The sequence below is a fragment of the Manis pentadactyla genome, chromosome 15, assembly GCF_030020395.1.
Source record: "Manis pentadactyla isolate mManPen7 chromosome 15, mManPen7.hap1, whole genome shotgun sequence".
Classification (NCBI taxonomy): Eukaryota; Metazoa; Chordata; class Mammalia; order Pholidota; family Manidae; genus Manis; species Manis pentadactyla.
The window spans coordinates 82,332,056-82,349,176 of record NC_080033.1 but is presented as its reverse complement, the minus strand read 5'-3'; the positions used below and the strand labels follow the sequence as shown (position 1 = coordinate 82,349,176).

General features: G+C 63.9%; 1 protein-coding gene across 3 annotated transcripts in view; it reads right to left on the bottom strand.

Annotated features, from left to right (window-relative positions):
• Positions 1 to 17,121, bottom strand: part of ZFPM1 (zinc finger protein, FOG family member 1) — a 65,108-nt gene that overhangs the window by 21,489 nt on the left and 26,498 nt on the right. The window contains exons 2-3 of one of the 3 annotated variants that reach the window (XM_036924220.2): positions 16,121 to 16,240; positions 13,786 to 13,902 (exon numbers count right to left, since the gene is read on the bottom strand). The exons of 1 other annotated variant lie outside the window; for it this stretch is intronic. In XM_036924220.2, coding sequence (XP_036780115.2) covers positions 13,786 to 13,902; positions 16,121 to 16,240 — 237 coding nt within the window. The remainder of the gene's footprint in view (positions 1 to 13,785; positions 13,903 to 16,120; positions 16,241 to 17,121) is intronic. One more of the 3 variants, XM_057492972.1, reaches the window with a different exon arrangement.

Here is a 17,121-nt window from a genome sequence, read left to right as displayed (position 1 = left end):
CAGCCAGCAAGTCCTCTGGATCAAGCCATACCTGAACGCCACCTCAGGGAACAAAAAGGGGCAGGGCTTGATTCCAGCCCTGGATGTTGCCAGTGGCCGTGGCACCTTAGGATAGGTCCTGCCTCATCTTAGGCCTCAGGGTCCCAACTGTGGACGGTAGGGACAAAGTGCTGAGAGAATGCAGCTAAAAAAGCTTTGGGAGTGAATGTGGGATCTGTGTCCCCTACTCTCTGCCAGCCGAGGAGAGCAAAGCTCAGAGAGGTGAGGAGATTGTCTGAGGTTACGTGGTCAGCAAGTGGCAGGGGAGGGTAAAGCCCACGTCCTTCTGGCCTCAGACGCATGACCCCGGCCTAGGCAGCATGTCCTCACAGCTAGCCTGGTGTGTCCGGCAGTTGGACTCTCCAGGCCCTAAGTGCAGTCCTGTCCCCATTTCAAAGTGGGAGCCACTGAGCTGACTGGGGAAGGAAACAGTCCCCGCAGCAGTTGGCGTGGCCGAGACGGAAGGAATAATGTGACAGCCGGGCGGGTGGCACAGGAAGGGGGTACAGCTCCCACTGGGTGAGGCAAGAGTGAGGGAGCCACGCACACACCCCTGCTAAGGAGCAAAGCTGACAGAGGGCTCAGCGGACTAGTGGCTCTCGGGAGCCTGGGGTGAGGTTTCCACCCTGCCTCTGGCCTGGGCATCCCACGGAGCCCCTCAGAGAGCCCAGGCCCCTGCAGGAGGGCCAGAATCTGGGAGAGGTGGCAAAGGAGCAGGGGAACTTGAAGGTGAGGATGCGTGTGGAAACTGGACCAGCTACTGCCCTTCGCAGTCAGATTCCACATAGTCTGGCATCTCTGGCCTCGCGGGGGAAGCCGGACACCGTGGCAGAGCCAGGCTTTGGTTCCTGCAGGGCCACTGCCCATATACGCCCAGGGCCAGCTGCTGCCCCCAGGATGGCGACTGCCTCTCCCGAGAAGACGCCCATTCTGGGGTCCGGCCACAGGGCCTAGCCTCTGTCCAGTTGTTCTGTTGTTTTATGTTATTAAGTGCCCAGTGCCAGAGATGTGACGGACCCAGAGCAGTGCCCAGGTCACCGATGGGGAAGTCAGAGAAGAGGAAACTCCTAGGGACCCCCTGGCCCCCCGCAAGAGGCCTCAGCAGGCCCTCCACCGCCTGGGGGAGTGTCCAGCTTCTCTGCCCACTGCCCAGAGTGGCCCCCACTGGCTTCAGGCCTGGTTGTGGGGGCCCAGACGCTGCTGGCACCCCTCCTCAGAGTGCCCATCCCCCCAGGTGGGGCTGCAGAACCTGCATCCTCCCTCAGGGGGCTTCCTCCTCATTTGAGGTTGTTTCCCAAGAGCTTCAAGCCCAGAACCTTCCTTCCTGAGGAGTTTCCTCTGGGCCATGCACTGCTGGCTGGTTTGGAGAGGTCCCGGAGCTCAGAGCCCGGCTCCTCTGCAGCTCTCCTGGAAGGTGGGCCATGTCTGCCTGGAGCCCACGGGCCTCTGTCCAGCAGATGTGGGCGCAGTGCCTTGTGCCCGCCCACCCGGCAGGGCGTGGGGCTCCAGCTCCCCTCTCCCACCCAGCTCTGCTCAGCGGCCGCACCATGAGGGGGTGTAGATGGTGGCAGAGGGGTCTGGCAGGGCAGCACCTTGACCGGCTCCATGCGGCCAGAGGCGCAGGCATAGCGCTGCCACAGTGCCCTGGACGTGTTGTCTGGGACCTCACTGTGCCTGAGTCCCCCGTGCGACCACTGGGGCTGTCGGCCCCACCCCACGTCGGCTGTGCCTGGGCGCCCACCTTGGGTGGAGGTGTTTCATTAACCCAGTCTCCGCTAGAATGTCAGCCCCTCGGGCCAGGGCCAGCGACGGCTGTGTCCTGCAGGCCCCGCCCGCCCACAGTTCCCAGAGAGCACCTGTCTGAGGACGGTGGCAGCCCAGCCCAGCTCACAGGCCACAGTCCTGGGAGACGGGGCAGCCGGTCCTGTGGGCCTGGGAGGGGCACTAGGCCCGTGTCCTCGTCTGCTTCTGTGACTGCCTCCTGGCAGGAGGCGCCCTCTCCCGACCCCTGGGAGACGCACAAAGGCCTAGAGCCTCCCCACGGAGCCCCAGTCTCCCCACTGGGGGTGGCAGGGAGGGTGACAGCGGGCTGCCCCCTGGGCCTGGGTGCACCGTGGATGGTCCACAGGCCAGCCCAGAGGAGCGGGCAGGTAGGGGCCTGTGGCTGAAGCCCCCAGCCCCGGCGCACCCCCCCACTGCCAGCTGGCTCCTGGGAACTTCTCTCCCTGTGGCTGGGGATTATTGATCGTCTGACAACAGCCCATCTTTATCGGGTTGAACCCTGGCCCCGACTAATGGCGGAGCTGGGACTGCCTGGGAACAGCTTGCAGCACAGGGTGGGGCCCGGCTCCCCCACCCGGACCCACAGGATGGCCCAGGGGCCTGTTCCGGTGGGGGGTGGTCCTAAAGGAGGTGGGGTCTGCGGGGCCGGCATGGAGCGAGGCTTTGGCTGCCGCCTGGGCCAGGCTCGGACCTATCAGTGCCCCACTGAGACCCTGTGGGCGGCTCAGACAGGTCTCAGGAGGTCTTGGTGGGGCTGCTGCAGCTCTGTGTGCCACCCAGACACGGCCCGCTCCAGGCACAGCTGTCAGCAGCTGAACTGGCAGGCGGAGCCACAGAGTGGGTGGTGAGGCCTGTGTGCGGGGCCCACAGCTCGGCCCGGCCCTGTGCGGAGATCTCCGACAGGCCCTCCCCTGCTCCTCACCCCGGGTGGCGCCTCCTCTGCCCACGGAGCCTGAGAGCCACTGCTTCCAGGGCACCGTGAAGCCCGAGGGCTCGTGGTCTCTCCAGTCTTCTCAAAAAGCTAAACGCCCTGGATTTCTGGGCCTCGGTCTTCCCACCTGTGAAGTGGGGAGAGACCCCATCAGCTCCTGGGCCCTGGTATTTTGGACTTGGGAGACCCTGAGGCCTGAGAATAGGGGTGGGGGTCCCGGGCCCTCCCCAGCCCTGCCTTGTTCTGGCAGGCAGGCTGGAAGCAGGATGTGTGATAAGGTAAAGAAAATGCCTCCTCTGCAAACAGCTTATCTGGCTTTTATCGGCCTGAGAGCCTGGCCCCTGCCCCCCGTTTTCCAGGTGCTAACACCACCGACAGCCCTTCCTTCCCACCCAGCCTCAATGCGCCGCCCCTCGGCTGGGACCGGCCAGCCCACACTGCTCCCTGTGCCGGGCCGGGCTGTGGCCGAGGGGTCTGCGATGCTCCCTGGCCCTCTCAGGACCATCTCTCCTGTCCATGGGCAAGAATGGCAGGTGTGAGGGCGGGCAAGGGTCTGGGCAGAGGCCTGATGGTCGCAAGGGTGCAGGTCCCCAGCCGCAGGTGAGTCCCTCCTACGCCAGCCTGCAAGGTGCCCACCAAAGAATATCACATTACCGCCACCACCTGCCTAGGGCAGGCAAAGATCCTTCCAGAAAAAGTGACAGTCCCCGAGTACCTGCTGGTGCTCAGACCCTCTCTAAGCCTAGAATCGTTCCGCCTTTATGGGCACTGAGCAGCTCTGGTCCGACCCTCCCACAGAGGAGGCGTCGAGATGTGGGAGGGGAGGCTGAGGCCTAGGGCGGGTACGGCTCTAACCAGGGCACCCGGGCCCCTGCACCGGGGTTCCCGGGGCACAACCCAGTAGGAGGCGAGCCCTGGGAATTGCTAAAGCTGCCCTCCTACAATAGCTGTGCGTGCTCACTGGGCTGTGTGGGTCCAGCAGACACCTGCTTTCACGGCTGATCCGCTCATTTCTCAAATTGCCCCATGCCACAGGAGGTGGTTATCTCCCCCTTCAGAGGCGAGGAGACCAAAGGTCAGAGAAGACCTGGCCACACCGTGGGGTGGCTGACTGAGTGCGAACCCAGGCCCTGACCCCCGTCCAGTGCTCTGTCCTTCATGCCCCTCGAGGGGGCGGCAGGGAGGAACAGTGACAGGCAGGGACCTGGGGAAGAGGGGCAAGGAGGCTTGGAGGACAGAGAGAGAGCCCTGCCTCTGGCCTGAAGTGGGCGCAGGCTGCTCCCCACCCAGACACAGCTCCGTCCTGCGGCACCCTGCTCGGGAACCCTCAGGGCCCCTGCTGGGCCCCAGATCTCGAAGTCTGCCCCGTGTTCAGTCGGTGCCCATGGCCGGTCTGTGCCTCGGCAGCCCGGTGCCTGCTCCCACCTCCACAACCCCCCCGTCTCATCTGACGAGGTGACAGCATGTGCCTCTGGGACCCAGGAAGGGCCCTGGGCCTCAGGGGTGGAGCTGTGGCAGCCCTGGGCCCTGGAGTGGGGCCAGGTCCATTTTGGCAGAATCAGGAAAGGCTCAGGGACTGGGGAAGGTGGCAGGGGGTTATGGGGCTGTCCCGACGTTACCCTGGATCTGCTGGTACCGGGCTTTGGTGTTGGTGTGTCAGACCCACCCACGTGCTCACGAGGAGATGTACACTGGGGCAGAGCAGTGGGGACAGCCAGGTGGAATTGCTTCTCTTAGAATCATTTGCAGAAATTTTGCAGGCCAGCAAAAAGAAAATAATAAACAGCTTACTGTCTTCAACACGGCCTCCGTGACCATCCCTGCCACCCCAGCCCTGTCCACGCTGATTGTTTTTCTGTGGTAAATTCCTCAAAACTGAACTGCTGAGTCAAGCCAGGAGCAGGCAGCACCGATCAGGGCAGGGGTGGCGCCAGCCCGAGTGGCTGGTGCAGGTGGGCTCGCTGGGCCGGGCCCCGTGGAGACCGGGATGGCTGCATCAGCCCACCTGCCCGAGGCGCTCAGTGCCCATGGTGGGTGGAGGCTGAGGAAGGATGGACACAGACAAGTCCGTCTGGAGGGGGCTGTCTGTCCTGGGCTGGCCAGGGAGGGGGCCAAAGCAGGAAGGGCCCCCTCCCCGTCACAAGGCACAATGAGGCCCAGCGATAGCATCGCACCTCATGTCAGGCCCGCTCGGCCCTCTCGGGCAGGATATGACCAGCCCTCGAGCCGATGGCAGCCCCTTTGTCCCATCTCTGGGGACCGATCTTATCGGTTGCATCCACGCCACCTTAATGGAAAAAACGCGGCAAGAAGATAGAGCAATAATAAATAAATAAATAAGGAGCCCAGCACGTGTGGCAGGGGGCGGGGCTCCCAGAGAGCAAGGAGTTAATATGGTGGGGTGGGGGCCCGGGGTCTGAGCGCGGCAGCCCACCGAGCCTGTCTCCTCATCTGTCAAGTGGTTGTGATTACGGAGCTGCTCCCTGGGCTTAGGGGGGTCCCCGTAACATGCAGTGCCCCGCACAAGGGCAATGCTGCCTCTGTGCGGTTGGCGCAGGGCAAGGATGGCTGACGGTGTCCCTGATGTGCCCCACACCATGCCCGGGATGCCTGGAGAGGGCCACCACCTGCACACACTGCCCTCCTGCTGCCCTGCTCTGCCTGGGACCGTGCCAAGCCCTCCTGACACCTACGGGCAGCCTGCATGTCCTGTCCCCATCCTGGAGCAGCCCAAGCCCCGTCTGCCCTGGTGCCAGTCGTGGGAGCCCCATTGGCCAGGAGCAACAGGACAGGGAGAGGGCTATGGACGGCACCGTCCTTCCCTGTGCTGGCTGTGCCTGTGGCGTCCTGCGGGGGAGGAGACAAACACCCCAGGCCACACAGCCAGGCTGCAGGGAGCCTGGGTTTGGGCTCAGGAGGCAGGGGGCCCTGCACCCCGCTGATGTGTGGGTGGTGGTGGCAGGGTGAAGGCGGGCGCATAAACACACAGCCCGGGCCGGGGGTCAGGAAGCTGGGAGGGAGGGCGGAGGAGGAAGTTGGGCCTGATTAGCGTCGTCGGCCAAGACAGGCTGCCCTGGCCACAGATAGCCACTCCCGGAAGGCGGGTGAGGTCAGCGGGCAGCAGGGGCAGCCGGCCAGGCCTGGGCCCCCCTTGCTGCCGACAGCCGAAGCCGAGGACCTGGGCCCCAGCTGCCTGCTGGTCCTCCGCCAGTGCGGTGACCACCCCCACTGAGCTCGCGAGAGCCACGTGGCTGGGTCAGGAGAGGGCGGGCAAGGGGCCACTCCCTGGAAGGCAGGCGGTGGCTCAGTGCCCCCCAGCTGCCCCGTGGTGGCGCTGCAGCAGACGCAGGGCTCTGGGCCTGGGCTCAAGCGTCTGAGACAGGAGCACAGCGTCTGCCTCCAAGTTCCAGCCTATTCACAGGCCTCCCGAGACCGCGCGGGGACCCCTACAGTCACTGCCACCAGCCCTCACATCCCCACCCAGCCCTCCTCTCCCTGCCTGCTCCTCGGGTCCTCCGCTGGGTCTCTGTGCCAGCCGTGCCCTGTGGGGCTGCTGACCCAGGGTGTCCAGGGCCTGCTCCCCTGCCCGCTGACCTCTGTGTAAGTCCCCGACGTGGGCGCCCTCACCCAGCCCCGCTGCACGCCCCGGCCTCTCAGGCTGCTCTCCCTGTGTAGTGACTGTGCCTTTACTGTGGCACCCCTCCCAGGGCTGGCGGCTGGTCAGTGTGGCTCACATTGTACCTCAGGGGCTGGTGCACAGTAGGGGCTGGTGCACAGTAGGGGCTGGTGCACAGTGGGTGCTCGACGGATGAAAGGGCAAGTAAGGAATGGGGATGTGCTCCTGTGGATCTTGCTGAAGAGCTGCCCCTGCCCCTTTCTGCAGTAGGGATAGGGGCCCCTACCTGTGGAGGCTTCCAAGGGGCAGCTTCTACGTGGCCAGGGCCAATGTGGGTGTTGGAGGTTGGCACCTCCAGGGCGAAGGCCTCAGCAACCAGGCCTGCCCCGTGTCAGTTTCCCCATGAGTTAGAGAGGATGGGAAGTCTTACTGTTGAGGGCCTCTGTGCAGGGCCTTTCTGGGACGTGTGCTGTGCGGCCTGGTGCCACTGGACACTGCAGGTGGCATCCGTATGGGCCAGGCCATCCATGGCTCACAGCCCCATCTCATTCCGTTCTGGGGCTCTGCCTGCAGGGCCTTGCTCAGAGAGGTGGGCAGTCCTGAGCCTGGTAGATGCAGGCCAGGGGTCCAGGCCCCTACCCTGGCCTGGGTGTCCTGGGAAGACCTCAGGGTCTGGGGGTGGCGGCAGCCGAGGTGTCATTTGTCAGCCAGTCACCCTCGGCTGTGTGGCCAAAGACTGTGCCAAGCTGAAGTCCGTTTCCAAGAAAACCACCAACAGGATGCCACCCTCCCCAACCCTCCACCGGCCCAACAGTCCCTCGCCTCTTGCTCTGCTCCCAGCCCAGACCAGCAGGCGCACTCCAGCCTCAAGGCTTTGCTGTGCCCTCTGCCCAGTGTGCCACCACCAGGTAGTAGCCAGTTCCCCTCACTATTCCAGGCTTTACTCAAATGTGGGTGCTGCTCGGTTGCCCTATTTAGAATCACTCCCTTATCTTTATTTTATTTTAGACACGTGACACGTGACATTCTGACTCTGGCTGCCTGGACTCTGCCGGCACCAAGCAGGTGCTTAATATATGAGTGTTTGTTGAGTGAATAAACCACCTCCTTCTCTTGTCCACTCCTGGGCTGCAGACCCCACACTTCTTTGTCTCTATGGCCATGTTACCCCCATGACATACATCCAAGAGGGCGGAACTGTCCCTCGTTTCTGCCAGCCCTTGCCATGTACCTGGCCCGCAGCAGGCACTCGGCAAACCTGGGAAGGAAGCATGGGGACTGTGGGGCCACGGCCCTCCGTGGGGCTTCCTTCCATTCCCTGGGTCTTGGTCTGCTCCTCTGTGAGGTGGGGTCAGGGCGGGAGTAGGGCCTGCTGGGGGGTCCCAGGGAACGTGTTCCTCTGGGGACAGCTGGGACAGAAAAGGTTGCTCCTGACCTGGCGGCTGGGTCTGATCTCTGGAGCCGACCCCGGGCCGACCCCTGCCATCCACCATTACCCCCTCCCCTGCCCCTCCCCATTCCGTTAATCTAAGACAAATAGGCCTCTTGGGCTGCAGTGCCAGGCCCGGCGATAACACAAAATAGCTGAGATGATTTTTCCCACCCACGCATGCCGAGCTGGTGGAGGGGACGCGGCCGGGCTGTATCGGCCCATCTCCCAGGCTGTCCACCGGGACAGGCTGCCCTGCCTCGGCCGCCGCTGCCCAGTGACAAGCCTTGAGGCCTGCACAGAGACTCCAGGCAGCGAACGTGGCCCAGAGCTGGCCTGACGTCCTTGCTCACATTCCAGGGATGAGGGTCCCCAGCCTCCAGCAGGCCCCCGGGGACCCCAGTCCCCAAGCAGGAATGGTAGACTGTGCCTTCTGGCCCCTCACAGCAGCCACCTTCCTCGTGCTCTCCAGGGGGGCTCTCTCGACTCATTCTCCACACAGCAGATGACCGAACACCCCACTTAAACCCTTCTGTCCTCCATCTGACAGCCAAGAAATCAGAGGCATCTCCCCATTATCCATGATACTGGGAGCAACCCTGCCCTGTCTGTGCCCCATGGCATCTCCCCAGCCACACTCTGGCTGCTAATGCTCTAGCCATGCCCATGCCATCCAAACCTCAGGACCTTTGCACATGCCAGCTCCTTGCCTGAACACCCTCACCATTCCGATTTGTCCTTAGGCCTCAGCTTGGGGGAGGGGGAGGCTAGGGGCCCTCCTGACAGTGCTGACCTGGCCCTGGCTACCCAGCTGTCCCCCTCTGACCCACACACAGTGCTACGGGGACACAGCTGGCCTCCCCATCTGCCTCCAAGGCCCAGGATGGAGCTGGGGACAGAAGATGTGACACCAGATGTTTGGCCAATTGGACTTCATTTTGTAAGCAATGGTCACCAGGAAAGAATTCCAGGTCGCACGACACTTACGGGTGAAGGCGACCCTGCTCCCTAGCCCTGAACAACAAATGCGCCCCTAGGCACCCCTTTCTTTCTTGGGCCCAGGCTGCCCTCACGGCCACTTGACATCCCCAGAGCTGGTGGGGAGCCTTTGGGGGCCTTTTCCTCCTTGCCCCTGGCTGAGCGTGGCACCTGTGGTGGGTGGGAAGCCCTCCGCACGGCGGCAGATGGCACGTGGCCCCACGCCTCCCAGCGGCAGACGGGAGACTGGATGGAGAGACTCACTTGTCCATGCCTGACCTGTGCTGGGCACAAGGGGGTGGGCAGGCACCCCTTTGCCAGACGCTCTTGCTCTGCTGGCCAGGGGGCTGCTCAGGCAGGAGAAGGCCGTGGCAGGCTCCCTGGCGAGGGGACCTGACACCAGGCCTGGCTGCAGAGGAGGCTCCCACCCCACTCACTGCAGACCCTCCTGCATCTGTTTTCTCATGACCCGGCCTGGTAGGCTGAGGTCACACTGATTGCCACCCGACAGAGGCACAGATGGGCCGGCGTGGGTGACAGGCCTGGACAGGACCCTGGGCTCAGTCCTAGTGTAGCTAGCCTGTCTTTGAGGCCTGCTTCCTCTGGTTGTTAAGTGGGGAAGGGAAGTGGGCAGGGGGGCTCAGGGGTGAGCTTCGGGCTGCAGCGAGTGCCCGGACAGCCCCAGGCAGTGCCCTCCCACACTGCTTTGGGGATTACAGATTAGAGCTCTTGGACATTTACATATCAGAATTTTAAACAGCCAGCCCCTCCAGCAAACAAGGTCATTTCAAAGATAAGGATACTGAGCCCTCCCGGCTTCCTGCCACCCCCCCAACCTTGAAATTAGTTCTGGCAGTCAAGGCAAGCCGAGGGTGGGGCGGGGCCCCTACAGCCCCGAGCCCACCCCCTGGCATAGTGCCTTTTCCCCAGGGCCCGTACCCCCCCGCCCCCCCCCCGCAGACCAGAGGGGAGGGGTCTGCTGCTCTGCCCTTCTCCACTTTCCCCAGGCAGCCCAGGGGACCCCCTCTGCCAGGACCCTACCCATCCCTGCCCCCGAGGGGGCAGAACCCAGCTCCCGGCACTCCGGCAGCCTCTGGGCCTTTGGAGCGCTGTACCCCCACAGGGTCCTCCTCTCCCAACCCCTCTCGGCTTCTGCCTGGCCCCGCAGGGCCCTCTCGGGGGTCACTGCTCCCTCCAGCACCCTCCTCCAGTGCCTTCTGGGCTCCCTGGGTGCCCGTGTCCCCTCCACACCCGCTGGGGGGGTCCTTTCCCCAGCACCCGCCCCGTGAGCGCTCTGCCCCAGCGCACCCGAGGGGGCAGCTGCTGTCTGGCTGCTGCTCAGAGGATGGAGGTGGAATCCCTGGGGCTTCTCAAACCCAGCTGGGCGCCCAGACCCTGACCATCAGGGGACCCTGCTCCAGGCACAGCGGGGACCTCTGGGCAGTGGGGACTGAGATGAGAGGGCGTGAAGGCGTCCCCCTGTTTCAGGACGAGCTGTGGGGTGCAGTGCCTTCCTGCCTGGCCTGGCTTTGCCCACAGAACCTACATGCCCAACGTCAGAAGAAGCCAGGCTGCCTGGGTGGCTCCCCCTCATGGCTCTCTGCAGCCCTGCGGCACCGATGAGGAAGGTGAGGCCCAGGGTCAAGCCACCAGCCACGGCCACCTGGCAAAGCGCGGCAGAGCCCGGGCGTACGGCTCCAGGGCTGGTGTGTGGTCTTTTGAGGCAGCTCACGGCGTCCCACTTGATCAGCAGCTGACAAAGCTCGAAAGTTTTGAAAACAAAAATAAATATTCCTGAGTACCTCCTCGGCCTGTTTTTGGGGCTCTGGGGTCACCAGGTGTTGGCAGAGGCAGGAGGGAAGCAGGATAAAACGGGCACTTGCGTGCCCCATGGTCCATACTCTAGTGTTTCAAAGCCTTTACGCATCCAGCGCCCTGCTTGGGTTGACAGGATGTGGGGACAGCCTTCTGCCTGGTGCCACATGGGTGCCTCGACCACTGGCGGCAGGGAAGCCTCGTGCAGCCACTGTGCCGCTGTGGAAGGGGGCACCTAGGCCTGGCTGCTCTGCCAGGCTGGCACCGCCTGCCCTGGGCCCCTGCAGCCTGAGTGCCTCCTCTGGGTGATGGGCCTGACCTGGAGGATGGGGTCCCCTGGAGACCTGTGTGCCCTGGTCCTGGCCAGCAGAGGGTGGCCACAAAAGCAAGGTGGGGCCCATGAGTGGGCTGCATCAGGCACAGCCGAGCCCCGGGCTCTGGGCGGTGATGGGGTCCCACCCCATGCAGGCAGTTGGGAAACAGTGCTTGGCCCAGTCTCTCCCCCAAAGCCACCCAGCACGGGATGCACTGGGATCCAAGTCTCCTCACCCCAGAGAGGAAGAGGGGGTGCTCCCCAGGCTGGCCTCACAGACCAGGGGGCCAGACAGACACAGAGGAGATGGGGGAGTACTGCAAAGCAGAGATTAGAGACAGACTCAGAGAGACAGAGAGAGAGAGACAAGGAGAGACAGGGAGAGAGAGAGACAGACGGAGAGACAGGGGGAGAGAGATGCTCACATGGGTCAGGCAGTGAAGCTCAGAGGGATGGAGAAGAGACGGGGGGCCAGGACTTGCAGGAAAAGGCCCTGGCTGCATACCACTGTCCCCCTGGCTGGTCATGGGCCGGGCACTGCCCTTGGGAACACTGACCCAGCCAGGCCCCGGCAAAGCCTGCCGCCCCGTCACTGGCCCAGGAGGCCCCTGTGAGATAAGAACCCATTGGGCCTCTCTGGCTTCCCTGGTTGTTGATAAGTGTGGCCTGCTCGGGGTCTGATAGGGGGCAGCCACCGCGGCGGTTGGCCAGCGGCCACTTATCAGCCCATCGCTGCCCACTGCACAGAAATTCCTATCTGTGGGAGCTGATAGGGAAGCTCCCTGGCCCCCAAGGATGCAAATAGTGCAGGAAGCTCCCGGGTGCACCCCAGCCCCAAACCACAGCCCCCACGGGCACCCTGGGTCAGGCTTCAAGCTCTTGGGGCCCCTGCTTCTCCATGTGGAAAGTGGGGGTGACAGAACTCATGCTGCAGGCTGGATGGGACCAGCTGGGAGGGTGACTGAACGGGGGCCAGGTCCACACCTCAGCTCTGCCACTTCCCAGACTGGTGCCCACATCTCCTCTGGAGAGTGGGGTGCACCCCTGCGCTCACCTTGAGGGGCTGGTGTGAGGTCTGCTGGTCCTCTCTTCCTCATAGTCACCCCGCTGGGCGGCTGCCGCCCCACGCCCTGCCTGCGCAAGGGCTAAGCAGGGTCCCCCAGGCACATGTGTGCCCCTTGCCTGCCTCCCACTGCAGAAATAAGTTTCCTCTGATAAAGCCTGGAATGGGGGGGATGTGGTGCCAAGGGCAGTGCTGACCCCATGGTGTCTGGGGTTCCTCACTGTCACCCCATTCTAGAGCTGGGGAAGCTGAGGGAGGCAGAGCTTCTGACCACGGGGCCCCTGCCCGGCCCGACGGCACTGTCCCGTGGGTGTGGACAGGCCCCGGCACCGAGCAGGTGGGCGTGCAGCTCAGCTGTGTCTGCCTAGGCTGGGAGGGCCTCGTGGGCACCTGGCCCTGCGGCCTGTCTCTCGCCAGGGGCTCCTTGGTGGGGAGGGGGAGGGGGCATGCTGTTGGCACATTTCCAGGGCACGGGCCTCCCCCATCTGTTATTGGGTCCCCGAGGTGGGGTGGGGGCAGCCAAGGGAACCCCAGCACTGCTTTACCCAGGATGCTCCACAGCCCACCCAGGTGGTCAGGGCTGGTAGTAGGCTTGGTTTCCCCAGGTGTGGGGGCACCATCTCGATCGTGACCAGCAGGCCACCCCTCCTCCCAAGGCCTTGATCTACCACCTATTGTGGGAACCAGGACAGCAAGGCACCCGTGCAGACATTACTAATCAATCACAGCACTTCCCTTGACACCTTGGGATGCCACCCAAATTGAACCTGGCAGGAGACCATCTCTAGCACCTTTCTAATCTTGGCCTCTGGGGAACCCCCAGAGGAGGACTGTGGCACCCATCTGCCCCAGCAAGCCTTCCCTGACCTCCCAGCAGGGCGAGGCCTTCACCACGTGTTTTCTCTCCGCTGGTCACGAGCCTGACTGGCATTATCATGCCTGCATGCGTGCTCCCGAAGGGCTGCCCGCTCACAGTGTTATGTCTGGTGCCCATCAGGTGCTCATGATGCTGCGCCCACACGCCTGGCCCAAGCACGCAGCCTCCGTCTGCCCCTCCGCTCAGCATGGACCACCCCCCCATTTGCTGCCCAGCTCCCATGCAGTGGCCCCCAGTGACAAGCTGTGCCCAGAGAGGCAGCCCTGGAAGCCCTCCCACGCTCTCCCCACATTCTCTGGGCTGAGCTGGGCGTTCATCAGGAACAACCGGCACGCCCACCCTTTCCTATATTCACGGAGGGGTGGGACAGGCCACGAGGGCCACGGGAGAACGCATCTGGCAGGGCCTCTGGGCCAGAGCTCCCGCTGCACATGGGGGCCAGATGGGCCGCACAAACCGGCCCCAAGGACACCCCTCGAGGTCCAGCACCCAGCAGCTGGGTGCCTACTCGCACGTGGCTACAGCCGCCCCAGAGCTGGGGTTGGGTCCTTTCCCACACGGGGTGGGCCTCCACTGCCCAGCTCTGGACCCCAGCCCGGCCAGGAAGGCTGTCCAGGCGCACCCACCAGCCTGCCTTTGCCCTGGCTGTTCCCATCTCCTGGGGTGCCCTTCCCTGCACCGCCCCCCCCCAACCTGTTCCTCCTCCTGGGTGTCCTGAGAACACTTCCCTCTGCCACCAGGGGCCTGAATCCAGCTCTGAGCATCAGCGTGCCTCGGTGTCCCCTCCCACTACACTGCCGGACCCACAGGCTGGCCGCACTTTGGGACAGGCACAGGCCTGGGCCCAGCATGTTGCCACCCACCTCCCTGGCCGGCAGGCCTGGGCCCTCCCACCCGAGCCGTCGAGGTGGCTGTCCCAGACCTGCCCGTGGATGTTCTTACCTGGCCCACTCCAGGAGCTGCTGGCCTCCTCCTCCGGCCTCCTTGCCGACTCCTGCCCCGGTGTCCCCTCAGGGCCTCGTGGGGACGTGGACGGTGGGGGCGGCGGGGGAGTAGCATCTGCAGAGAGGAAAACACTCTCAGGCCTGCCACGCCACTGGGCACTGAGTCACCTGCCCACTCCACCCTGCGGCTGGGAGGGACACTGAGGCCCAGGGGGGTGAGCACGTGCCCCAGGCTTGCTCGGAACTGGCGGGCGGGGGGCAGACTTCTCAATTTTCCCCTTGGCCTTTAACACTCCTCATCTCCCATTAATTGCAGCAATAGTAATTGCTATTCCAGCCGCAGTTAATAATCAGAGCGCAGGAGGGCCCACTGGGCACACCCAGGCCAGCAGGCACCGCGTGGGCTTGGGCTCCCCAGTCTCCTCTGCCGGCAGCAGGGCCCCCTCCACCAGGCCCTGCACCCAATTCCAGCCCAAAGGGCATATTTGCCTTCCTTGCTGTGCCTGATAACCACCGAGGCCCCCAATCGATGGGCTTCCATAAAAGCCCCCCCTTGGTGACGTCACACACCCGGCAGATTATTAATACCCAAGATAAGCACTGTGATTAACATCAAATAAATCAATCACACAGTATAAAAGTCCTATTATTTTTGGCTATAAATCAACGTGGCTGGCATTTGAGCTCCAGCCACGGCGTGGAGCCGCGCTGGGCCCGCCTGAGAGGCAGATATTGCTCCTGCTGTCTATCGTGCCCATCGCTGCGTTATCACCCTGGCCTGTGCCAGGTGCAGCCCTGGCTGTTTTTTCCAGCTCCTTCCTGGGCCCTGCCCCCACTCCCATGCAGCCCTGGCTCCCAGATCAGATAAGGGGCCTGGCTCCCCAGGAAGCCTCCCAGCTCGAAGTCCACCAGTAACAGCCACTTGCCCTTTGGCAGATGGTGGCCCCATTAGTGTGCAGCACCTGATCATGATGGCGATGGCAGCAGTGATAAGGGGGCCCCTCAGCATTCCCCAGCCCACCGGGAGGGGCTGGCACCCAGTTGCAGGTGGGAAACCGAGGCTCAGAGAGAGCAGGAGCATGGGCCCCAGGGAGGGTGTGGGCGAACGCTGCTGAGCGGGGGTGATGGAGCCCCGGCCCCAGTCCCGAGGGCCCTGCCGACCCAGTGGGGTGCCACTGGGAGGGGACATGGGGGCCAGTGGGTCTTAGAGGGCACTGCAGGGGTGGGAGATGCTGAGGGTGGGGCCCTGAAGGGGCTCCAACCCAGCCCCCTGCAGCTCTTGGCTGTCTGCTCTCCACCCCATCCCAGGACCCCTGCAGGCTGGGGCCGCTGCCTGGGACACCTGCCCAGTATCCCTGCTCAGTGTTACGCCCCCCAATCTCTCCTCACTCCCAGTCACCACACTCCAAATGGCTGGTTTGTGCTCCAGCTTCCTGCCGGGCTATGGCCTGGGGGACCTGGCCTCTGCACGCGGTGGGCTTTCTGAGCCCAGTGGGGAGGCCAGTGCACCGGGTTGGGGAGAGGGGAGCGGAGCCCGGCCCTTCCCAGCATCCTCTTCTGGGGAGCAGGGGTGAGGGTGCTGGCCTCCCCCAGCACCAGCAGCTTAGTGAGGCCCCTCCTGGGCTCTCTGGGGGCATGCTGGTCTGAGAGGCTGCCCTGCCAGGGACCTGGCCAGAGGCCTCCTGGGGCTGGTTAACTCGCCCCCGGGATTGGGTATCGCTAAGTCCTCTTCTCAGCTTGAGAGATGTACCCTCACTGACCCCCACCCCTAAGCCGGGGAAACTGCTGCCAGGGGAGCCAGGGAGAGGTTCTAGGTGTCTGGGGTGGGAAATCAGCCCGGGTCCAGACCTGGGCAGATCCCGCAAGGCTGACAGGCTGTGTGGCCTGAGCAGGTCACTCGACCCCTTTATTCTCACCCCCTTGTCTGTAAACCGGGGTAAAACGCCTCAACAGGAGGACCTGCTGTGAACCAAGCCCCGAGTGTGCTCAGTAGGCACAGCCAGGCAAGACCTCTCTGTCCCCCTTCCACAGCAGGTAAACTGAGGCTTTCCTGACATCACCTAGTGGCCCACATGACTCCCTGTCCAGCCCTGGCTAGACCATCCTTGCTGGGGCCTTGGTCCCCCCGTCCGCACCACCGGGAGCTGGACCGCCGAGGCCCTCGCGCTGAGGGTGTGTATGCAGGCCACCCTCCACTCCCTGGTGGAGGTCAGGCCCACAGGCCCCTGGAGCTCAATGCCCGTCTCACAGGTGTGGGGACTGAGTCCTCAGAAGGGACGAGGGCGGCTCAGGGTGCAGGCGCCCCGCCTGAGGCGTGCCTGCCGCTGGCTCACCCGGGCTCAGAGGCTCAGGGTCCCCAGGGCCCTCGGGTTCCGGCGCTGCAGCCTTCTGCTCTGGAAGGTGGGCATCCACAGCCTGGGCCTCTTCTCCAGCCTCCATCTCTCCAAGCGAACCTGTGGGCACAGCCGGAGGAGAATCTGAGGTGCTGTGGGGTGACAGCACCCTGCCTACTGAGCCCCTCCCAGTACAGAGGGGCACAGGCTTGGCCACCCCATAGGGTCAGAGGCATGAGAGGCAGTTGTTAGCGTGGGGGCTCCTTCAGGGTCCCCCAAGACTTGATGTGCAAACCCCATCCTGTACAACCCCAATCCTTTCAACAATACCCCACATCCCACCCCACTTTACCTGCCTGCAATCTCTGCTGCCCCATCCCAACCTGCACTCACCAGACGAGGGGCCCAGGCCCTCCCTCCATCTCTCCAGGGTACAGCGTGCCCTCCCCGCCAGCCCAAGCCATGGGGGCAGCCACGGGCTCTGCTGCCTCACAGGCCCCCAGGAGTCACATGACCGCTGCAGCCCGCCCCCAACCCTCGCCCTGTCCCCATCCCCGTCCCTGTCCCTGTCCCTGTCCCCGTCCCTGTCCCAGACATGCACTTCCAGGGTTCACAGAGCCCAGATGTGCACCCACAGCCCCGGCACATGAGGGTGCACCTCCCCTGGGCCTCTGCCCAGCTGTCCTCGCTGCCCAGGATCCCTTCTCTGAAAAGCCCACCACACTCAGGTTCCCAGGTTTGGGGGCTTGTTGAGGGTGGGCTCCATGCCTGGCACATAGGAAGTGCTCAGAAAATCTGGCTAAGCAAATGGATGACTGACGGGCACAAGTGAGCACATAGCTATCTACAGCCGGGGCTCCGGGGCTGGGGTCCCACGGGCCTGGCTGGGCCCCCGATTCCAGCCCCCACCCTTCCTTGGATGCTCTGGCAGGCGGTGCCCCACAGAGCCCACCTTATAGGTGAGAAGGCAAACTGAGAGTACAGGTGGCTGATGCCAGGCC